General features: G+C 36.5%; 1 protein-coding gene across 2 annotated transcripts in view; it reads right to left on the bottom strand.

Annotated features, from left to right (window-relative positions):
- The window catches only part of LOC141697282 (beta-adaptin-like protein B), a 33,750-nt gene extending 14,403 nt beyond the window's left edge, over window positions 1-19,347 (bottom strand). Inside the window, exons 1-4 of one of the 2 annotated variants that reach the window (XM_074501576.1) lie at window positions 19,097-19,347; window positions 18,025-18,204; window positions 17,813-17,926; window positions 17,414-17,664 (exon numbers count right to left, since the gene is read on the bottom strand). In XM_074501576.1, the coding sequence (XP_074357677.1) occupies window positions 17,414-17,664; window positions 17,813-17,926; window positions 18,025-18,204; window positions 19,097-19,183 (632 nt within the window). In that variant the 5' untranslated portion in view covers window positions 19,184-19,347. Of the gene's footprint in view, window positions 1-17,413; window positions 17,665-17,812; window positions 17,927-18,006; window positions 18,205-19,096 lie in introns of both variants that reach the window. The other variant, XM_074501574.1, reaches the window with a different exon arrangement.
- Window positions 19,348-24,900: the final 5,553 nt, after the last annotated feature.

Here is a 24,900-nt window from a genome sequence, read left to right as displayed (position 1 = left end):
GCTGAATCTGAGTACATTGCAGCTGGTAGTTGCTGTGCACAAATACTATGGATGAGGAACCAGTTATTTGACTATGGTATAACTGTTGACAAAATTCCAATATTTTGTGACAACACAAGTGCCATTGCCATTACTGAAAATCCAGTGCAGCACTCAAGAACCAAGCACATTGATATCAAGTACCACTTCATTAGGGAACATGTGATGAAAGGTACAGTGGAACTTCACTTTGTTCCAAGTGAAAAGCAAATTGCAGACATATTTACCAAGCCACTTGATGAATCAACATTCACAAGATTAGTATGTGAGTTAGGTATGCTTAACTATTCATAATCTATGTCATCTATGTAATCTGTCTTGTAGCCTGAAATGAATTTGCTGCAAGAAAAAAGTTGGCTTTAATCAAGACTTATCCTGTCAACGGATATTCCCTGTCCGTTGAAAGCCAAAATTGTTCTATCAACGGATATTCGTCATCCGTTGAAAGACAAATACATTTCTGGTAATTTTATCCTTCAACGGATAAAATGGTGTTGTTCATCAACGGATAACTATTTACCTTATCCGTTGATGTGTCACGTCAGTGAGTCACAGCCGTTGATTCTTTTACTCAACCGTTGATACAGATATACAGTGTTGTATGTATTTGTATTTACGGTAGTTTTCAGAATTTCTACAGTTTTATTTATTCCTGAACGGCAACCCCAATGTTTCTTTGCCTTCTAGTGTGGCTATGGAACCTGTGTCATTGTCCAAACAGGCTCCTACCAAAGCCACCAAATCTAAAGTTTCCAAAGTCAAGTCAAAGAAACCTACCTCTGTTGTTTCTCAAAAGACAACAGTTGTAACAACTACCATAAACCCTGAAGGGAGTGAACAGGGTGTGAGTGGTGAGGGGATGGGTGAACATCAAAAAGCCCCCCAAGATAAGGTGGGAGAGGTGAGTGGTACCCAAACCAGCCAAGCCACAGTCTCTCAAAAGACTGTGGTGGTTCAAAAGGAGTCCAGCACATCCCTAGTTGCATCCTCCCAAAAGGATGTAACTATTGAAAATAGTCCTCAACCAGGGACAAAGAACAAAACCCTAGTTTCAAGGGTTTGGTAGGACACTGAAACTACACATTCACCAATTCAAGCCTTTTCAAGGAAGAAGAAGGCCAAAACCCTAGTTTCCACACAAGGGACACACACAGCACAGATACATCCACCAGTATCTGTGCCTTCTCAAATTCAGCTTGATTTGGTTCCAGCAAATGTGGAATCACAGCCCCATTCTCTCAATATAGAAACACACCATTCATCAAACTCTCCAACACCCTCTCTGGATGTGGATATGATATTCACATCAATTCCTGATTCTCCCTCATTAAAACTCAGGGAGAAGCCCCACTCAAAACCTGGTGATCATCATCTTTTAGATGATTTGTTGGATCATCAGCCAATTCTTTCAGATGTAGTTGCAGAATCTGTGTCACCACACTTAAAATCAATCCACACAGATTCAACAATTATGTCACTTTCTATATCTACATCTTTTCCTTCTTCAACGGATATCTCTCATCCGTTAACAAGTGGTTGTTCTTCAACGGATAAGCTTAACAACAGTTATCCGTTGATACCATCAGTTTCCACTTCAACGGATATTCCCTATCCGTTGATGGTCTCTACACACTTAACAGAAACAATTTCAACTGTAGAGGACATGGCAACTGTACAATCACTTTTAGGTTTGAGGGAAAGGAGTGATTTTTTGAGTGAGAGGCTGGGTTGCTCCCAGGCAAAAGGAGAGGTTGAGAGTCACCATATGCATGCTATTTCTTCCAGCATGGCAAAAGTGAGTGAGAGGAGTGCCACCTTAGAAGGTGAGGGTGAGGGTGTGAGGGTGTGTGTGAGCCAGGGGGAGCCCCTGATGCAAGAACAGAGAGAAATTGAGAGAAAGGCAGGTACAGAAGCTATAAGGGTGGATCCAGCCATTGCTAGTGAGTTAATGAAAGTGGATGATGCAGATAAGGAAAGACAATTTCAGCAACATTACAAAGCTGTTATTGATAACATTTCCTTGGATGCTGACACTTTTACTCACCCTGTTTCAGCCTTTCAATTTTTGGATGCTCAGGGCAATGTGTAGGCAGAACAGACACTACACATTGTACACACTTCAGAATCTCTTCTCAGAGACAAAGCTGCTGTCAACAGGCTGCCTTCTCAAGCTGGTGAGCCATCTGAAGAATTTGGAGTAAATTCTAATGATGATGACTCTAATTTTTTGAATGAGAGCATGAACTTAGGGGGAGTAGAAGGCCCAAGTTCTGCTCCTGCTCTTCCTGAATGGGCACTGGCCAAATCACCAACACCAGGAGAATTTGGTGTCACTTTGGTCAGACAAGTCATGACAATTCAGAAGGCCTTTCAGGAGACTCAAGATGCTGGTACCAAGGCAATTCTTCAAGCTCATCTGGAATCTCTGCATCTCTTGCAGTTGCAGCATTACCAGCAAAATCTAAGTGTGGATGAGCTCAAGCAGGACATTGCTGATCTGAAATCCTACAATGCTGAGAAATTGGATTCAGTTATACCCTATGGTACTATGCAAGATTTGTTGGGGAGACTGAGGAAAGCATCTGATGCTGACAAGAGGCTGGCCAGATTGGAAGATAGGGTTCAAATCATTGAAGACTCTATGGTCACCATTCTTCAGAATCAACAAACTCAAACAAATCTACTGATGCAGCTGGCAAAAGCACAAGGCTTGACCCCTACCCTTGATGATAACAAAAAGGGGGAGAATAAAGGGGAAGGGGAAGGAGAGCCATCTACAACAACAACAGTTCAGATTTCTCAAGTGCTAGTTCCTGTCATCACAACTTCTCCACCAATTCAAGTCTAAGGAAAGCTAGATGGAATTGATCTAATCCAGATAGCAGCAGCTGAATTGCAATGCAAAGAGCAAAGGAAGAAGATTGATGAAAAGATGCAACTAATATTTGGTTCTACAACTTCTCAATCACAATCTGTGAAGCATAGCACAAAAGTGGAATCAATTATTATGGAACTCAAGCCAGTAGGGAGGCATAAGGATGGAGAAACTTCTTTCAAAGATCTGCAACCTATGGTTCTCAAGCCCAACAACAGCTTCAACAAGGACTCTACAAAGAATCCTCTAAGCCTTGCTCAAATGAAAGGAGTGGATTTTCCTCTTCCAAAGCCTGATGAAGACAAGCTTTTGGGTAGAAGTATCATAAAGCTCAAAGAGAACATGGATGAGGCTGTAAGGAGGAACAAGGTTGTTATCTTTAGAGAGGGAAAGAGCATCTATGTGATGCAAGGACATCCCAAATTCTCAATAGCCAAGAGGGAAGAAACCAAGAGGTTGAAGGAAGAAGCCAAACAGCTAAAGGCTAACAAAAGAGCACAAGCAAAGCTTAAAAAACAGCTAAAGTTAAGTCAGGCTGAAGAACAGAAAGAAACTGAAGACAAAGGTGAAGATAGAGCTATGGGGGACATGGTTAGTACTGCGATGGAGGAAAGAAGTAAGGAAGAATGGCAGAAAGGGAATAGAAAGAAGGTCAATGCAAAGAGAAAGATGGTAGATGAGACTGAAGAAAACCAATCAATATCCAAACCACTACCCTCTATTCCTGAACCCATTGTACCTGACCCCTTCATAAACATTCATGGTGAAACAATCATTCCCAAAGAGGAACCAATTGATTGGGACACCATCAAATTGTCCACCTTCCTAACCTCTTTTACACCACCAAAGAAGCAGAAAAGAAGAACTAAATCAACACCCTCTAAAGCCTCAATCAAATTCACACAGAAGCCTAAGCCTAAACCTCAAACCTCTAAAGATGATTATGTTCACATCTGTGACATAAAAGAATTTTCAGACATTGAACTCTATCTGGATGAGCTGGAAGATGTAAGGGGAATAGCTGCCTACAGACAGCTACCAGAAAGACTAGTGTTCAAATACAAAGGAGCTGGGGAAAGAACATGGCCTCTTCACAGAATTCTGAATGAAGGCTACTCTACCTTGATTAGAGTCTACTCAGCCATACAAAAGGATTCTGGCTTTACCAGGACTGCCAGGACTGAGATTCTCAACAAGATTGCCAACATAAGGAAAACTTGGAGGAAGCCAAATGCCTTGCCTAGAACTTTACTCATTCAAGAGAGAGGTATTACAATTCACAAATCACCTCATTGGTTGATGGAGTTCAGAGACAACAAAGGAGTCAGAAGATTTTTCAGAATTGAAGATCAGCTAAAGATTGTCAGTAATGAAACTCTCAAGGATATGCAGTCTAAGTTAGATATCAATGAAGAAGATGAAGCTGAATTCTACAGACAACTTCAACTTCAAATAGAGGAGAATGACAGGAGGCTAGGAAAGAAAACCAGGGATCAAAGGAAAAGAAAGTAATTTGCTCAGGCTAAAGGAGCACCCTTGGAAACAATGTATTTCTTCAATTTCATCTCAGCATATACACTTTTGTAGCACTTTTGAATTTCTGCTTTGTTACAGTTTATATATTTGTTAAGTGTTTTGTTATCATCAAGCTAAACCCAAATTTATACCTACAGTTCTAGTAGACATAAATAGGGGGAGATTGTTAGGAATATGTGTATTAGTTTGATGATAAGTTAAGCAAAACACTTAAGTAGAAATCTAGTGTTTGTAGCCTCAACGGATAAGACCATCTTGGCTATCCGTTGAAGGAGTAGCCTTACTTAGCAATAAGTTTGGTATTGTAGCACATTTCACTCTCTGGTTTCAAGCTGTAATTCTTAGATGTTGTTAGGAAATAATCAGTCATGTTGACTACTAATGGATGTACAAATAGGAGGGCTAATTGTAAATATTTCATGCCTTGTAATTTTGTATAAGTGAAGAAGTGTCAACGGATATTGAAGACCTTCAACGGATAAAAAACAAAGCTTCAACGGATGTCTCTAATGCTTCAACGGATAATATCCATCAACGGATAAGTGCTTCAACGGATAAAGCTTCAACTGCTAGAGCATCAACGGATAAAGCCATCAATGGATGAAAGCTTCAACGGATGCTCAGTCTCATAGCAGTTGATAGTGACAGTTAACAAAGCTGACAGAGGCACATGGATTGACAGAGATGTGGTAGCCTATTTCAGGAACAGCAGAAAAAGCAGCCGTTTTTAGTCTGGTTCAAAATGGAAAGTCAACAGATAATTCCATATTACACTGGATAAAAATGGAATAGAAACAAGTGGAGAACTATTGTCTTATTGTACTTTATCTTTGTCTTCACTTGTAAACTTGGTGATATATAAACCAAGTAGTAGCTAGTAATTAGATGTGAATTTTTCCCTGAGCTGTTTAGAAATATCAAGAGAGAAAATCATCTAGTTTGTACTAGGAAGCAGCTGTGATTTAATTTTGAATCACAGATTTTCTGAAATAACACATCTCTGGTGGAACAACAAATCCACCAGAAAAGTTTTAAGTTCTTTGTGTTCATTACATTTGTGTTTGAATATATATCTGTCTGCATCAGCTCCAAGCAATTCACACACATTTGATCACTCAAACACTTAACCTTACAAACTGCTCAAAACTTGAAAAAGTTTTGAGATTTACATTCAACCCCCCTTCTGTAAATCTCATTGTTAGTCCACTGGGAATAACAACAAGTTCTGATTATGTTCTGATGATTAAACTGTGAAGAAACCAGTCAGTATTTGTGTGAAGAATCACAGAAACAGTAATTCATTTTTCCGAGTACAGAAGCCATATTCTGATGACCGTTAAATTCTGATAATAGTCAAGTTCTGATGCAAACTCTGATGCTTACGTGTCACATTTTAATTGCTTGACTTATTTTAAGTATTTATTGTAACGGTTATATTTCACAGGAAAATAATTAAGTGAGATAAAAACAGTGATAATGATTTGGTTAATGGGTTGCGTGTTTGTTTTGGTAACCGCATGTGAGCAATAATTACTGCACGTTTACCGTGCCCACTAATAATGTTTTGAATGTTTACATGCTGCCAGGTGTAAAATGTCTGTTTTACTTCCAAAAATAGTCGTTGAATGGGAAGAGTATAAATATTAGAGATAAAAGATTATACAAATCTTTTAACTTCTCTCTTATCTTATCTCTTATTTCTTTTACTCTCTCTCTTTTTCTCTCTATTTTCTGACGGACTTTCTTACAGGCATTTTATCAAACACCTTGTGAACACACAACTTCTCACTTAATTTCTCACAAAAATGGCACCAAAGGACGTTATCTTTAATGGAGCCAAGTTCGTCCCCAACAACTACATGGCTATTCTCAGCAAGGACGATACTCCTTCAGATCTTCACTTCATTCAAGACTTTCTTGCTCGCAGTGAGATTGGGTATGCTTTGACCCAACCATAAGCACTCTCATGAACACAAATACTGGAGTTTTGGAGGACTGCAGTCTATGATGATGGTGGTGAAGATGGGTCTCCAAGCATCATTTTCACAACTGGGGAAGATGAGCACCTGATTCCCCTGTCTACTGTTCGACAAGCTCTCCATTTGCCAGAAAATTGTACTTTCAATGCTCAGATTGAGGATACACTTTTACAGAGTATGATGGTCAAACTTGGCTATGAGAAAAGTCTGTCCAAGCTGGGACAACTGAAGAGGCCATACACTAGAAGGGAGTGGAGCTTCTTTTTCGACTGCATCACCAGAGCCTTTGCCAACAAATGCTCAAATTTTGATGTTATTCCAATTCTGAGTCAGCAAATAGGGTATGCACTTAATCAAACTCATTTTGATTATGCTACTGCTATTTTGGGTTTTATTGGGGATAGGTTGAAAGAGGACCCAAATACTGTTTACTTTGCTAGGTTCTGTCAGCTTATTTATAGTTTTTGTTGTTCTGATAAGCCCCAAGCCTTTAGTGACTTGATTCAACCCTTTAAACTTCATAAAAGGGCTTTCACAGACTTATTATCTGCTGATAATAAGAAGGATATACTAAGACCCCTTCAAATTCCTCTATCTGTAAAACAGTTCTTAGTAAATTCTGATCCTCACACATACACAACCATATATCCTAATGTTGCACCAACACAGCCTACTACTTCTCAACCTCCACCAACCTAGACTTCCAATACTCAACCACAGCCTACCATCAGAACCTACTATCAACCAGCACAATCCTCTCAACCACAATCATCAGCACCTACTATCAGAACCTCACCTCTCAAATCCAAACCAACCTCTGGTACTTCTCAAAAGGTGTCAGTTGTAAAATCTGACACATCCTCTAGGCCCAAAACCAAAAGAACTATCTATGTGCCTAAATCTCTACCAAGGAGAAGAAGAAGGATGATTTTGAGAGATGAATCTGATGAGGAAGAACAAGTCTAGGTTCCTACATCAGAATCTGAGACAGTAGAAGCTGAAGAGTCAACTCTTCAGAAGGAGAATGAAGCTGAGGGTTCTGGAATTTTGAAAAGGAAAAGACCATCAAGTTCTGATACAGATAAAGTCACTCCTCCATCTAGAAGATCAAGGAAGACTAGAGCGGGTGTGAAAATTACACAATCTCAATATGAAGATACTGAGGAAGGGGATCAGGAATCTCTGATCTCATCAGAACCTATTGTAATTGAAGCCCTTCCAGCACCTGAAGACACTGTTCAAGAGACAGTGATCACACCTGCTATCTCTCCATTCAAAGAAACAGCTACGGTTGAAGATTCAGGGTTAAGTCCTGAAACTGACATTCACAAGCTGAATATTCCAACTGTTTTGTATCTGGAAGCACCACCAGCAACAGAGTCAACTCCACCTGTTTCTCCAATGCTAAATGTTGAAGTTCCTACTACACCAATTCTGGATCTGGAACCTGAAACAGATGAAGTTGTTCCAAAATCTCCTTCAGTTACACACACTCTGGTATTATCAGAAGATGATGAGATTTTATCAAGTTCTGGAGACAGTGCTCCAGCAAGTGCTCCAATCAGTGCTCCAATTCTTGGAAAGGAGGCACTACTTAAGTTTGTTGAAGAAGATGCTCCTGTTCCTTGGGAAGAGACCTTTAGAGGAGTTGAATGGACAAAGAAGTGGAATGAACCTGACTTCATTCTCAGCTCACATGTTCTGTCAGAACATATTTCAAAAGCTGATGAGTTGCTGACAAGTTCTGATTTCAAGCACCAACTAAAAGTCACTGCACTCAGTACTAAAAATCTTCAAGGTCTACACTCCAAGACTCATGAAAAGGTTGATAAACTTCAGGAAGCAGCTGATAAGCTAGACCTGATGCTCAAACTAGACAAGAATAGGTTTATCAGACCAATTCAAGAAAAAGTGGAGGCTATTGAGCTTGTTCAAGAAAAGCAGCAGGCCCAACTGGATGAGGTCCTGCAGAATCAAGCCTCTCAACAAACACAGCTCAATGAAATCCAATCTTCAGTGGAACTCCTTTTTTCTCTACTCCTGTTAGATGATACCAAAAAGGGGGAGAAGGTAGGTAAGTCCAAATGCTCACCAAGCCAAACACTGAAGAAAAAGGATGATTCTGAAGATGACTAGGGAAACCCTTGCAAGGGCAAAGGTCAAAGTCAAGGTAAGCAAAGCAGCAAAGTTTCTTCACAGAAACTAATTTCTGAGTCTAGCAAATTTTCTACACAGAAGAATACAAGTTCTGAAGTTGTGAATGCTCAAACTCTGATATCAAGTTCTGATATTCTGATCCAGTCTGGAAGTCAAGACTCTCAGAAGTTTTTACAAACTCTGAAGCTTAAGGGAAGGGAGACTACTGTCTACTATAAGGATCCCAAGATTCAGACTCTTGATGAAGAAATTGCTAAAAGATTGTTTCTCAAGCATAATCCTGGAATAGATTTAGAGACATTAAAGGAGGAAGAAGCTAGATTTGCTGCTGAGAAGACAAATCCTAAATCTAAAACTTCTAATGCAAAGAAGTCTCCCAGACCTAAGGAGAAAGGTATTGTGACTAAAGAAAGATCTGCCACAGAGATTCCTACATCAAGGACTAGATCTCAAACTATTACTGATCTCAAAGACAAGGGAAAATGAAAAGTTGGGGAGACAGTCAAGAAGCAGAAAATGAAGATTCCTCAAATTCTGATGGATCCTGTGTTCAACATGGTTCAAGTCTTTGATGATACAGCTGCTGAAGATGAAACTGTTGAAACTCTGAAAAGAAAGAAGATGACAGAAGAATCTAAGACAACCTCTGACATAGCTCAAGTTGTTCAGAGTGAAGTTATTTCAGAACAGCAAGTTACAGAAGAATCTGCAAATCCTGAAAAAGTCATCAAGGCATCAACCTCTAACAAAACTCAAGTTGAGTTGAACAAAATGACAATTGCTGATAAGAAGAAACTCCTATGGAAGAATGTTAAACCATCAGATCCTAAGAAAAGTCAACTGCTATCTGATTTCATGACTGTTGGATTGAATGCCAGAGAAGCAAGAGACAGATCTGGGTTAGGATAAAGTGAAGCCAAGATCAAAACAGAAGTGAAGTAACTATCAAAGATCCATTTTTATTAACTGACAAACCACTTGAGGAAGTTACACAGAAACACCTTGACAAGGTTATATCTGCTCAAGTGGTACTGGATACTCATGATAAGAGTAAAGTCAAGGAGAAGCTGATTCTATTTCTTAAAGATGGAAGAACATACAGAATGTCAGAATCAGATGTGCTGAACAAATCTCTTAAAGAACTTCAATTCTTTCATTATCTTTTGGAGATAAAGTCTGAGGCTACCAGAAGATGGTCAAATTTCATGATGAAGACCATAAGGGATAAAGCTAGAATCTCTGGATCAAGGGTTGCAGAATTTATTCCAAAGATAGTAAAAGATGATGGAAGAGAAATTCCAATGAAGAAGAATTCTGCTAAGATTAAAGTTATTCTGAAAGAAAAATGTCTATGCTACAATGAAGACTCCTCTCATCCAAGGGTAATCAGACTTGGTAATGGATTGGAAAGAAATCACACCTCAGCACTTAGGACTGCCATCTACCAGATTGGAAGTCAAGATGAAGAACTGCAGCAAGTCAAGGCTAAATTAGCTCAAGTCCTGAGAAATGCAGAAGAGAAGCTGATATCAAACTTTGTCAAGAATCATTTTGGATTTAGATTGATTCAGTAAAATTGGTAAAAGCTGCAAGGACTGTAAGTTGTAATTAGTTGTCTAAATAAACTCTCATTGCATTTGTACTTCAATGTTTTTGACATCATCAAATCTATTAACTTGTATATTTTTCATAATTTACAAGTTGGGGGAGATTGTTAGATATATTTGTGATGTCATGACTAATCTGATGTGTTTAGTTTCAGAACTTAATATCAGGACTTATCAGGACTCAGCTGGAAATCAGGATTTACTGAAGACGGGAAGATATCAGAACTTAAGGTATCAGAACTTGTAATATCAGAACTTAAGGAAGGATATGCTTCAGAAGTAAAGTGCGGCTGATTTCTAGGAGAGGATCTGGACTAAACATAGGAAGATATGCTTTAGGAGTTGGACAACTAGAAGACTTGTAAAAAGATAATATCTGATTGATATATTTTAGGAAGAGATACATTTCATATCAATTAGAATATATCTTATAACTGTGTACTATATAAACACAGCTTAGGGTTTACACTATAGGTGTTATCATTCACGAGAATATTATTCTTTGTAACCCTAACAGCTCTTAGTGATAACATACATCACTGAGAGAGTAGATTAACCTACTGTAACAGAGTTTGATATATTGAATAAACTTGTTTTCTGTTACATACTTGTGTTCATAATCGAATTGATTGTAAATACTATATTCAACCTCCTTCTATAGTATCATTGAGGCCTAACATCCACCATTCCACCGTATTCTTTAGGCCCGTATAGTGCACCTGTGTCAAGGAAATGGGGGCCAGGATCTCCAGAATCGCACAGCACCGCGCAAAGCCCAAAATCGGTGATAGGCGCTACGGGTTCCACAAGGGAAGTCAAGAGGCTTACGGAAAAGGAGCTGCAAGAGAAAAGGGCGAAGGGGTTATGCTATCGTTGTGATGCGAAATGGACCATGAGTCATAGGTGCAAAAAGAAGGAATTAAGCATGATGCTTATTGAGGAAAAAGATGAAGGAAACCTAGAAACTGACGACGGGGGCTCACCAGTAGACCTAACAATACTGGTCTACGACAAGTGAACACGATACGAAACAACACAAATAATTAGTGTTTGGGTTCGAAAATTTGGTACACGAACACGAAAAAATACGAATATAATTAGTGTCGGGTTTGGGTTTTCGATATAGGTACACGACACGGAACGAAAGTATACGGAATAAATAAATAATTACATTTTTTAAAATATATAATATATATATACTAAATACCAAATATGAATTTTACCTATTCTAAATAACATATACTCCCTCAGTCCCTTTCAATTGTTTACATTTCTGAGGAAGTATCCGGCACACATTTTAAGGTGCATAAAAAGATAGTTATGTAACTTATTTTTACAATTTTCTTTTTCTGAATAAAAGTTGAATGTTTTAATTTTTATTCGGAAAAACAAAATTGTAAAAAAAAATTACAAAACTCTGCTTTACATGCACCTTAAAATGCGTGTCGGACACTCTCTAAAATATGTAAACAATTGAAAGGGACAGAGGGAGTATATAATTGTAAATACTAAAATATATTTTATTGTTCCTTAACTACGTGAGTGAGCACTTCACCATTAAAATATCTATTGCATTTTTTAATAATTAATATTTTTTGTATATAATCCGTGTACTTTAGTGTACTAAAGCGGGTAAAAACGAATATATTAGTTCCGGGTTAGTGTCACCAAATTAGTACACGAACGTAAATCCGGGTCGGGTTCGGGTTTAAGGTTTGGTACACGAAAGTACACGAAACGTTTGTACACGACACCAAACGTTGTCAGGTCTACTCACCAGTCACGCGAACAAACGAAGCAATTACCGAGGTATCCTTAAACTCAGTCATGGTTATCACTAATCCTAAGACAATAAAACTTAGGGGCTTAATTGGTGAACATGAAGTGATAGTGATGATTGATCCCAGGGCCACATAATTTTATCTCATTGAGTACCGAGGCCTCGGTAGGAATCCCGATCTGGGGATTTGGGGTGCACTGTGAAACGGTGAGGCAATTAGAGGCGAAAGGTTGTGTCGTGGAGTTTGTGTGCAACTAGATGGATGTGTTCAAGTGGTAGAGGATTTTTTACCATTAAAGTTGGGAGGATCGGATATCATTTTGGGAATTCATTGGCTTCAGAAGTTGGGAAATGATTATGACAATTGGAAAACTCAAGTGATGAAATTTGAGTTTAAAAATTTGAGTTTAAAGGGGAGGCAGTGACACTAGTGGGGGATCCAACATTAGTTAAGGCCCAGGTATCCTTAAAGGCCATGCTAAAGATGCTGCGAAAAGGAGGAGGTATTGGGTTGAATGTAACAAGATGGAGATAAATTCAGGGAACCACACAGAGCAGGAGCAAAAGTCAAGGATCCCTAGTTTTTTAGCATGGTTATACAGCAAAATGAGAGGGTTTTTTGGTAGCCCACGAGCCTGCCACCGGTCGGAAATCACGAACACTCAATTGTTCTTAATGAAGGAAGTAATCCGGTAGGGGTACGGCCCCATCGCTACCCCCAATGACAAAAGAACGAGATTGAAAGGTTGATAGAGGAGATGCTCATGGCTGGAATTATAAAACCTTCAACCAATCCCTATTCCAGCCCTGTGCTCTTGGTGAAGAAAAAGGACAGGTCCTGGATTATCGGGCACTTAACAGTAAAACCGTGCCCGATAAATACCCGATTCCTATTACCGACGAGCTGCTAAATGAGCTCCATGGAGCTACGGAGTTCTCCAAGATAGATTTGCATTCGGGCTACCACCAAATTCGAGTAAAATCAGAGGACACACACAAGACAGCGTTTCCGGATGCACGATAGGCATTACGAGTTCTTAGTAATGCCCTTCGGATTATCAAACGCCCCGGCCACGTTCCAATCCCTAATGAATGACGTGTTTCGCCCTGATCTAAGAAAATTCGTGCTGGTTTTTTCCGATGACATTCTTGTGTACAGCCCAAGCGAGGAAGCTCATGAAACTCACCTGTTTCATCTGAAATGTGAAATGTGTGCTAGACAAACTGGAAGAGCATTCATTCTTTGCAAACTTCAAAGTGTGCCTACGGACAGGCCAAAGTTGCGTATTTAGGCCATATGATTTCTCGATAAGGGATGGTTGTGGACATGGAGAAGGTACAGGCCATACTCGATTGGCCCACATCGAGAAATCTGAAGGAGCTAAGGGGATCTCTTGGTCTTACCGGGTATTACTGCAAATTTGTGGCAAAGTATGCCCAAATTGCTGGCTCATTAACTGTGCAGCTTCGAAAGGATAATTTTGGATAGACAGACATGGCGACGGTGGCATTTGAAAACTTAAAAACAGCAATGGTTAAACCTCTGGTCCTACTTATGCCAGACTTCAATCAAGTGTTCATCGTCGAGAAAGATGGCTCGGGGTATGGCATTGGGGCCGTCTTGATGCAACACAAATGTTCCATAGCTTTCTTTAGCAAGCTATCAGACCCAAGAACACAGCAAAAATCCATTTATGAAAAAAGAACTAATTGCAATCTGCCTGGCAATACAAAAATGGAAATATCATTTGTTGGGGCGCCATTTCGTGGTTCGCTCTGATCAGCAAAGCCTGCGATTTCTAACACAACAACGAGAAATAAATCCTGAATATAAAAAATGGGTCACAAAACTGTTAAGATACGACTTTGAAATTCAAATCAAGACGGGGGCAGCGAATCGAGTTACTGATGCCTTATCAAGGAAAACAACGGGAGAGGTGGTACTAAATTTTTTGGTATCAAAACATTGCATGTCGTATGTCATGGGAGACCTTGGAAAAGGAAATTGCAACGGACAAGGAGATTCAACAAATGATTCAGGAGCTGCAAGCTAATTCAAAAGACCATTTGGGGTTCACCGTCAATGGAGGCAAATTAATGTAGAAGGGATGGGTGGTGATACCCCGAAAGTCATTAATAATTCCAAATAATTTCAGCCCTACTTCATGAATATCACAGTTCAGCAATTGGAGGAACGCAGGGGAACTCAAAACGTATCTGCGTATGGCTGCAGAATGGTACTGGAAGGGGATAAGAAAGGATGTCGCCTTGTATGTGCAGCGTAGTATAATTTGCCAACAGAAGGTCTCACGGCAGAGCCCGGCGGGGTTACTCCAATCCCAGCCAATTCCAATGTTAGTTTGTGTAGATATCTCTCTCGATTTTGTGGAAGGACTTCCATTGTCAAAGGGTATTGACACTATGTTCGTTGTCGTGGACCGATTGTCGAAGTATGCTCACTTCATCGGCCTTCGTCACCCATTTGATGCATTTACTGTGGTTGGGGTTTTTGTCAAGGAGGTTGTGAGACTGCATAGATTTTCAGCCTTAATTGTATCGGACATGGACCGAATATTTCGTAGTACATTTTGGAGAGAAATATTTAAGATCTCAGGCACAACATTGAAACAGAGTACAGCCTACCATCCCCAAACGGACGGCCAAACAGAGATAGTCAACAAGGCCTTGGAATCCTATTAAGATGTTTTGTGGAGGGAAACAAAAAACTTGGGCACATTAGTTTCATGGGTTGATATTCCTACAATACCTCCCTTCATTGTTCGACAAAAATGAGTCCATTCAAGGCGATATATGGTCGTGACCCACCTCCGTTGAGGAGATTGGAACAAGGGCAGTTGGCTATCGACAGTGTGGAAGAGTTATTGAAAGAGCGGGATGCCATACTTATAGAACTCCATTTTAACATGGTGCGAGCCCAGCATAGAATGAGACAAGTGGCCAACTTAAAACGAAGGGAAGACTCATTTGCAGAAAACAATCTGGTGTACCTCAGGTTGCAACCGTATCGCCAGAAATTGTTGGCTAAACGGCCGTATGAGAAGTTAGCTGCAAGATTCTATGGTCCATTTCAAGTTAAAAAGAGAGTGGGAATGGTGGCCTACGAATTGGAATTACCAAAAGGAAGTAAAATACATCATGTGGTTCATATTTCACAACTAAAAAGGAGCATTGGCATGACCCATGTTTCGCCAACAATCCCTCCACAATTGTCCAGTGACATGGAAATGGTGGTGGAGCCTGAGTCACTCGAGAGGTCAGACAAGTGAAACATGGGTCGTCTGTTAAAACTGTAGTGTTGATCAAGTGGAAAGAATTTCCACCTTTCGAAGCCAGGTGGGAAAAAGTTGCAACTCTCGGTCACCAATTTCCTAACTTTCACCTTGAGGACAAGGTGAGTAATTGGGGTGGGGGTATTGTGATGCCTCGTCCTGAAAAAGGCCTAATTACATACTCAAGGAAACAAAGCAACGGTAAAAAAGGGATTCAAATAAAAGTCAATTCCGGACATCAAAGGGTAGAAGAGGAAAAGAACAACTAAAGTAAAAGGAGAGTATTCGAGAACGGAAGAAGGGGGATAAGGGGCATCGAATATATTGTATTGAGTTTTTATTTCAAAACACTAGGAGAGCACTGGCCTCTCGAAAGTCCAGATATCCTTGTAATCATTCAATTCGTAAATCAATCCAACTTGTTTATGCTTGTTACAGTCAATTTATCTCTGATTATTAAGTAAAAGCATCTCAAAAATATCCTCTAAATCAGGCAAATGAAATTTTCAATACGAGGGTTAGGTCAATTAGATGATAACTTAAAAGGAAATACTGACGATCCAATTATAAACCATTCCAAAACAGGACCCATGATACGATTCAATCCATGTTTCTATTAATAGCATGGCAAAGCCTGCCATTCACCCGCGGGGTGGATGAGGACAAAGTCAGATAAGAAATACACACACAGACAAAACATGTGCTTCTGCATCATAGAGTAACTGATCGTTATGATCGTTATAGCTACCAATCTACAGAACAGAGCTACCTGAGACATGGTAATAAAAAAGGTAATATAAACTATGTACAAACAAATCAATGCCTAATGGATACTACTTACATTGTTTTACACTTCTACATGCAACATCTTGGTAAAGTTTGTACCTTTTAGTAGCTAAGACATGACATATAACAATCCCATTTGAAAAATGTGATAAGTTTACACTTACATATACAATTCATGCTTACTAATATTATAGTAGAAGAAAAGAACTATATGAACACTTCAATACTAATAATCACAGCCCAGTCCCACATTAAAACATTGGCAGCAAACAAAGGCAACTAGTTTAGAGTATAAGCTTAAGTATGTACTACCATGTGCAGGTGGGTTTTGTAGATAACCCGAGTTGGCTGTATTTGGGCCAATTCACTTTAAACTTAGGTTAAATCCAAATTCAGCATAGACCCAGATTTTTGACTTAGGCTCGGAAATAACCATGGGTGTCAGTTGTCACACTACATATATACTACATATATAGGAAGAAAACATTTAGGGATCATTCGACAAATTTGAAAGAATTTCTCCATGAGTACTGAAGTATTTGTTCATCAATGAAAACTTATGAACAATTAAAAATAAATAAAAATACAAATGTATATATGATAAATGAATATATTTAAAAAAAGATTAATTATTATTAAATACATATGGTTTGGAAAATTAGGCATTTAACAAGAATATTCTACTTTTTTTAAGAGACCAAGAACAAAATGTTCACAGTATGTTCATGCATTAACATACAATAAAAACAAAAAAAAAATATAGCAAGGCACTAATAAGAATTTTTAGCAATATAAAGCTATTACTACTACTAAACAGTACATATCTAATTATAATACAAATAACCAAAAAAATGATCTTAATTTTCGTAAATGTAACTTAAAAATTTTATCAATATAATTAGATAAACTCAAAATTAATAGCTACCTTCGTGAAATTATAATTTTAAATAATTGAAAATTTAAACAATCATAAAGAAAAAAAAGAACCACGCTGTTCATATCAGAAAACGCTAAGAGGAATTTCACTGTGTTATGTGTTCTCAATGGTTCAACCAAATATTTATTGGCCAAATTTCATAGTGGTAACCGGTACCCGTCCTCAATGGTCCAGTAATTTTTTTCATTAAGAAATCAAAGTATAACAAACAGTCTTAACCACCTACATTCATTCCTCCAGTTCAAATGGATTGGTTTACTCGATATCAAAAAAGCCCTTAATCATTATTTACCAATATTAGTCACGAAAAACAACAAAAACATTTTTTTGTCAATCAGAGTACAAGATCACCATTCAATCCATGCATGTCTAGTATAGCATCTCAAAAATCTGTAAAAATTAGGCCAACTTTAGGTCACGAACTTACTCGGTGCACTCATTTAGAGCTGTAAGAAGCTTCGTAAGTGTCTGACTGGTGATCTCAAATACAGGCCTGCTGCTGTTATCTTGAATTTCTGCAAGAGCTGCAACAGCATTTGCCACAACCATGGGATTATTGTCCGATATCAAATCTTTAAGAGAGTCAAGAAACCCTCTATCTTCAACTAGCTCGGCGTTAATGTCATACAGTTTAGCAACACATATTGCAGCTGTCTTGCGAACATATGGATCATCATCCTGATAGATGGATAAATTAACTCATAAGATAAAAGAAAGTATATAAAAACAGTTATTTTCATAAGCGCCAAGACGCATTAACTTAAAACTGGATATCTAATACTGTATATAAAGAAGATATAGGTGTATTCAGCCAATAAACAGAAACCTTGAGACATCTCTGAAGGGGATCACAAAGATACTCAGTGATTTTATCAACACGAATGCATCCCATTGTTCGTACAGCCAGTGCACGAATTAGAGGATTTGGATCTTGTGAGTCCTGCAGAAATACAAAACAAAACCCATAAGAATTTAGAGACTAGCATGATTAGATTGTAGAACGCTTTTTATAATAATTACTTTCACAAAAGTGTTAACCGCAAGTATTGCGAGATCAGGCTGGCTTTTGGCATAATTTATGAGATATAGATAAACAAGCTTTTTGAGCTCCAGGTTTTCAGTCTGCATGCAATTTACAACATCAGTAAATAGTGATGAAACATCTTTCCCGACAGTCATGGCAGCAATAACTTTACGAACAGCATCTTTTCTCTTGTCCTGCATACCATTGGAATAGGCCATTAGGATGCAATGAAAAAGAAATAAAAATTGACATAAGTCACAACACTGAGAGCTAAATAAAATATAGATTCCATCACCATCAATTTAGTTAAGAATTCACTTAAGAAACATTAAATACCCCACCCTCCCTCCCCACATCATGAAAAAAATAAAAGTAGCAAAATCCTCGGTCTTTGAATCATTTGCAAACAAACACGGACAAGACAAAACATAGGTGATTTAAAATTGCACACTCTTAGATTACATGGAATTCACTTCACACAAAAAAATAGTCCTCCATTTTTATTGCTTAACAAGTGGTATATTAAACTACATCTAATATCGGCTACCTTAGTGAAATATATTTCAACATTGAGAAAATTGAATATATAATCCTTCAACAAGATCATATCCCAGCTATAAACATATCCAAAGCTAACATACTTCAATCATATATGTATAAAACTCTAAATCCTCGATACAAGTGTTACAAGCATGCTTATAGTACCTACTCCTTTACCTCCATCCCCTCCCGTATATAACGCAACCTAAGCTAACTAATTACAATCGCACCTACTTGTATTCTATCAAGGTCTAGCTCGTAACTCGCAAAAATAAACCTACATTGCTGAATTACGCAATAATAAACCTACATTCCTAAATTATTCTCATGTCTATAACAAATCAAAATCCGTAGCCCTAAAATCGCATCCACGATACAAAATCCGATACGTAAAATACACACACCAAAACAAATAAAAAGGTGAAAATGAACACGCAGATCTGCAATAGCAAATGCATACAGGACAATTGAATGGAAAGAGATCAAGTGTGAGGTTAGATACATATATGTGTGTAGTGAAGGATATAAATATATATATATATATACCTTGTACTGTGAATTGAGTTCCTCTTTGAGCTCGGGGATTTCTCCTTTTTTAGTGGTGGAGAAATACTTGGAGTCGTGGCCGGTCATGTTTCCCGGCGAGATCAAAAGATGAATTGTGTGGGGAAATAGTGGTGTGTTGGAAATGGCGATGGAGAATGTCTGGTTTAAAGCTAAACTTAAAACCCGGGCCAACTGAAAGTGTTTCTTCTGAACCGCTTTTTAAGATTAGACCGCCTTCGGTTTTGTTTGCCGTTTTCGGAGCATCCTCATTCCAGGGCTCAATTTATTAATTTGTTTGTCACTTTATTTATTTATTATTCCTCCAAAAGAACGAAACTGTAATTTATATTCAGAATTTAAATTTGTATTCATTTTGAAAATATTAATCTAATTTTACATTTAAATTTTCATGTGATTTGAATTTCAATATTTTTTGGGTATGTTATGTAATACAATTATAGCTCTTATAACTAAATACTACTCCCTCCGTCTCAACCATTTCTATACGAATGGTTTGGGCACGGAGGACAAGAAATTCATTAAAATAATATTTATTTTGGTAAGTTAGTGGGATGAAAGAAAAAGAAAAAGTGTAATTTAATGAGATAAAGTATAAAGTTGGGTAAAGTGGTGGGACCAATCAATATTTAATGAATAAATTGAGTGTAGTGGGAGAAAGTAGTGGATGTGTTTGATTTTTATATTATTAAATTTTTACTATTTTTGGTAAGTTTGAAATGTATAGAATTGAATGGGACATCCAAAAAAGGAAATTATATAAAAATGAATGAGACAGAGGGAGTAATTTATAACCCGTCCTATGCACGGTTTTTTTTTAAAAAAATATACGATTTTTTTAATTTAATTTTAATTAAATTAAATATAATTTCTTGTATTATTTCGAAAAAATAGTAAATCTGATATTTAAGATAATAAGGATAATGGTTTTAGATTAAAAAAAACGATTAAACCGTTGTAGTTGTTTCATTACACTTGAGCACTGAGCACTGTTTCTTTTTCTTGAAATTTTTTAGAGCGTGTTTTATATTTTGTGTTAAGCTACATTGTCAAGCAACCTTTTTATGGGTATCTTCATGCCATCATAAAATAATTTATCATATTACATTATGAGACTTTTGATATAACGTTATGTTTGCCTAAAGATCTAGAAACATGGTTTCACAGGTGACTTAGGTGACATCAAGCAGGGAGTCTTTACTATGTTACTGTCATCAATATAGGAAATCGACTTCTTTAGAAATCGGTGATAGAATTTGTCTAAGATTATCTGATCTTTCAATATCACGGTTTGGATCTTCTGAAAAAATAATGAGTTATTGGGTACCAAGCCAACTTATATTTATTGGGTTATGATGTAAATTTGTTTAATGCGGTAATCCAAATAATGAGTTAAATGGTTGAACAAGTTTTTTGGGTAGGGATCATTTGCAGTAGTATTTCAGGTTTGTTTCTTCTTTTCAATGTTGCACTAAGTATTATTGTGTTTTCCTTTTAATGAGAGATGCTCCTTGGTTGTTTATTTTAGTTAGTTATTATTACTATAAACTAAATTTAGTTTGTGCAGGAAAAATGTCTAGAGACCGGTGAGGCTTTCAGAGGCAATAGATTTCCTCACCTCATGTAAACTGTTTGGCTTTTCTAGAGTTTTTACACATGCCAAGATTGTCCAATTCAACCGAGTCTGACCCATATGTGTAAGTAGCACTATGTTATTCTCAAGTTTCCGAACTGGAATTCGTTAACTTCCTAAAATAACTCTCTTATCTCCCATAAGCATGGAAACTACTACATCCCTGCCTTATCTCAGGATCATTGTCCATTTTTTCATTGACTATTGTATTATCCAATTTTTCACTTAGAGGCAAAGCAAAAGCATTGTAATTTTTTGTTTCTATTGATTTGATAAAGTGATACTCAATGGACAAATTAGCGATGGCTTCATCTCATGTTCGATACACATTTTATTTACCGTGTCTCCGAATTCTGGCTCAACCTTTGTCTCTCCTTTGTTGTAATATCCGAAACGAATAGCGCTAAGTCCATTGTCTCCTTCTTCCTAAGAATGGTCAGCCTACATGATTACATATAAAGAATGTATTGTTAAATATTTGTATCTCCATATTGATTTTATTATCTTATTGCAGATTTAAAGTGACAAGGTTAGTCACAATAATGACTTCAAAAAATGTCGGACAGTCCTCTGAATCGAAAGGAATTTACGATCTTTACAATTGACTAACCAAGAATTGCTCAGCATTTTCTAAAGGATATAATAATCTCAATGTTTTGAAGGCGACATTTTCTGCTAGAGGTATTTAATTTTTCTTTTCTATGTTAGTACAGAGCAATATGAATTGTTGTCGAGTGCATTGAAGTGTATAGACTAGAGGATGAATTTATTCTGAAACATTGAAGAAACACCCTCATCAGTTTGGAAAAGTGAAGTCAGGGAAGAAAAGTGCAGCAGCACAACCTACTAACAAATACCAACAATGTAGGTTCCGTGCCTCCAGCCAAGGCACGCCGTTTGACAAGTGCATACATGTGATGGTATGATCTTTCCATGCAGTTCTTACATTGGTGATGCTTCTTTCTCATACGTTGTATCCTGCAACAGGTCACATGGCCATTGTACAAGTACGGAAGTATGAGTTCACCGGACATTATGCTTATTTATCTAAAGCATCAGCTACTCATTTAGCAGCCTCATATCTAAGAGTTTCAGCGGGTAATCCCTTCGTGTGAACAAAATTTAGAGAAGTCACTTATATCTTCGATAGAAAAATCTTTAAATGTTGCAAATTGTACTAAATAAGAAACTGTAGATACACATTGTCAAGATCTTAAATGTCAGTAGCTAAAACTTGATGTGGATAAAAACTGTAATTTTCTCCTTTCCTTTCAACGGTGAGGTGTGGTTAGTGTAACCACAGAGTGATTTTCTTTTTCTAAACATTATTATCATTTAATATAAATTTGGAATGTGTTTCTAAAAAAATTGATCACTAGGCAATGGCGATACATACTATCAATCAATTTTCAAAATTCAAAATTGTAACTAATTCTCACATATCTCTCAAGAATGGCGATACACACTACCAATTAATTTCCTCTTCTTTTTTCTCCTTCTCCTTTCATCTTTATTCTATCTCAATTTTCGCCGTCTACTTTAATATATATTTATATGTGTATACGTTATTTGTTTAATTTGTTTAATTTTAAAAGTTTGTGCAAGATGAAGGGATAATCGATCGTACACCCATTATTTCAAAATTTATAGTTCAGGTTTGTGATATGATATTCTCTCTACATTCTTATTCGTTTTTGATTTATTATAGTATTTTGATTTTTAAATGATGTTGTTGTGTGAATATAAGTTTGATTTTTAACTGATATTTTTCATCATGTATGAATAAAAGTTTGTATATGTGTATATATATATATGTATGTGCGTATAAATTTGTGTTTGGATCTTGAATTTAAGATTTACGTGGTTATGTGAGACTATTCTTTAAGTTACCGAGGAGGATTTGAAGCTTCTCAAGAGGAGGATAAATGAAAGGCGATGGAAGTAGTTGATGAAGGTATTACACTATTTTCCATTTTTGTTTGTGTTAGTGTACTTAGTGGATTGTTTGACACAAAAAATTGTGAACAGAACATATTTTTAGAACATCAGGTGTCATGTCCTATACATACATACAAATCAAAGTTTTCTTGAAGAAATTTATGATTTTTCTTATATATATTGGTGATACAGAATGTGAAGAAAATGATGGAGATTAAAAGCCAAATATGCACCTCCGTAGAAGGCAGTATATGATAGAGTTAGACTACTTGATAAATTGATAAACCAATTAGTCATCTGGTAGCCTTGGTTTACAATCTGTGAATTCTGCAGGAATGCATGATCAATTTTACAATCTCCAAATGCTTGAATCTGCATATTACAAAGTCATACTGCTATTATTCAAATTTATACCTCTAATTATGCAACATTATTCCTCTAATCACATTTTTCCACCATCTAATGCAATTTTTTTTACTTAGCAATATTAGTAGTTCCTAACTATACTTTCTGAAATCTGGTGTCAAAGCTACTATAGTATCATATTATGTTCATAGACTGTTGTGTGACCTTTATCTCCCAAATAGTTGAGATATAATCATTAAAAGTTTTCTCAAAGTATTCTGCTGAATTCTAATATAGTAGAAGGCGTGGTTTATTTTATTAATAGGTGGTTAGTTAATATAATGGAAGCCCTGGTGTGATATAATCATTTAGTATTTAGTAATTGTACTCGGTAAAAGTTTTGAACTATCATACTTATCATGCATACTTGATAATTTTTCTGAAATATATACAAGTATATACTCTTCTTTGCATTTTGTTGGTCTGAATATAATTTGGTGGATTGAGAATAATCAGATACTATCGTATACAGTTATGTTAACTTTTCATTTTCATACTGATTACATTTCAAGGTTACCTATTAATTCTCATTATTTCTCACATTGATGATATATATTGAAAGTTCATCAGTTTTTGTTTGCACTTTATCTCCTCTTCATTCTTATCTCCTGTAATTATGTCCCTGGACATTTTTTTTATGCATCTAACTTTCTAGGTACTTTCTTTCCTTCTACCCCCTTTCGAGCCAACTAACCACAATGTTACTTTTGCTGCAAGTACTTTATATTTGGCCATTTTTATAAGAAGATGTCTATACTGGTATGCTTGATCCTAATAAGTAAACAAGGTTGTACATGTAAGTTGTGATTTTTGTTGTTTCGAAAGTTTTGCCATACTTGAGTTAATAGCCCCAAATTATAAGACAAACTAACATTGAAAAGCTCTATTTGTTCCAATCATTCATAGGTAATATTTACCCCGTAACCTCCCTATCATATTTTTGTTCTTGCCTTGCACGTCAGACTAGGTGAGGTTAAATTACTTATGGAAGCAGTCTTTTAAGAAGAACTTAACCATATGTTAAGGATCCCAAATTTTTTTTTTCAGAATAGAATTCCAAGTTCCAACCACTGTGTAGCGCAGTGCAGAGGAGAACACGTTTGGAACATTATGATTTTTTTAGAAATGTTAACAAATTTATTGATGCAAACTGTTCTATTTTTTGTCATGATATTATTTTCCATAAGTATTTTTGAATTTAGTTAGTAGTTTGGGTGATTTAAAATTTGAACTCCGATGTAAATTTGAAAATTTACAAAGTTTATAATTTCTCATTTTACATATAAAAATTTCTAATTATGATTTTTCCTATAACTTATTATATCATTGTTTATTAACTTTTTTTATTAAAAGATTGACACAAATATATCCATAAAATTTTAAAGTAATTTTGATATTAAAATATGAAAGCAAATATATTTATTCAATAAAAGTAAAAATATAACATAGAACACATTAAAATTGGATAACTTTAGATATATACATATATTTTTGGAGTTATGATAATTAACATTGACCATATAATGGCATAATAATATTTACGGTTTGAATATTAATAATTTTCAGTGTGAAATTGCTATCCACATACTTATTACCTACTAATCACATAGAGTATTATTTACGTGAAATTATAAGAATAAACAAAATTTAACATCCCATTTTAATTCGATATATTTTGAAATTATAAGAGTAAACAATTAAATGTATAAATATTTTGTCCTTTAATGGATTTTATTAAAGAATTAAAAAATATATATTATTCACACGTTTAACGAAAAATATGACTGTCTTATTTTTTTCTAAACAAAAA

This window comes from Apium graveolens, chromosome 11 (genome assembly GCF_009905375.1).
Source record: "Apium graveolens cultivar Ventura chromosome 11, ASM990537v1, whole genome shotgun sequence".
Taxonomy (NCBI): Eukaryota; Viridiplantae; Streptophyta; class Magnoliopsida; order Apiales; family Apiaceae; genus Apium; species Apium graveolens.
Note: the sequence above shows the minus strand (reverse complement) of the source record. Positions and strands in the feature narration are given on the sequence as shown.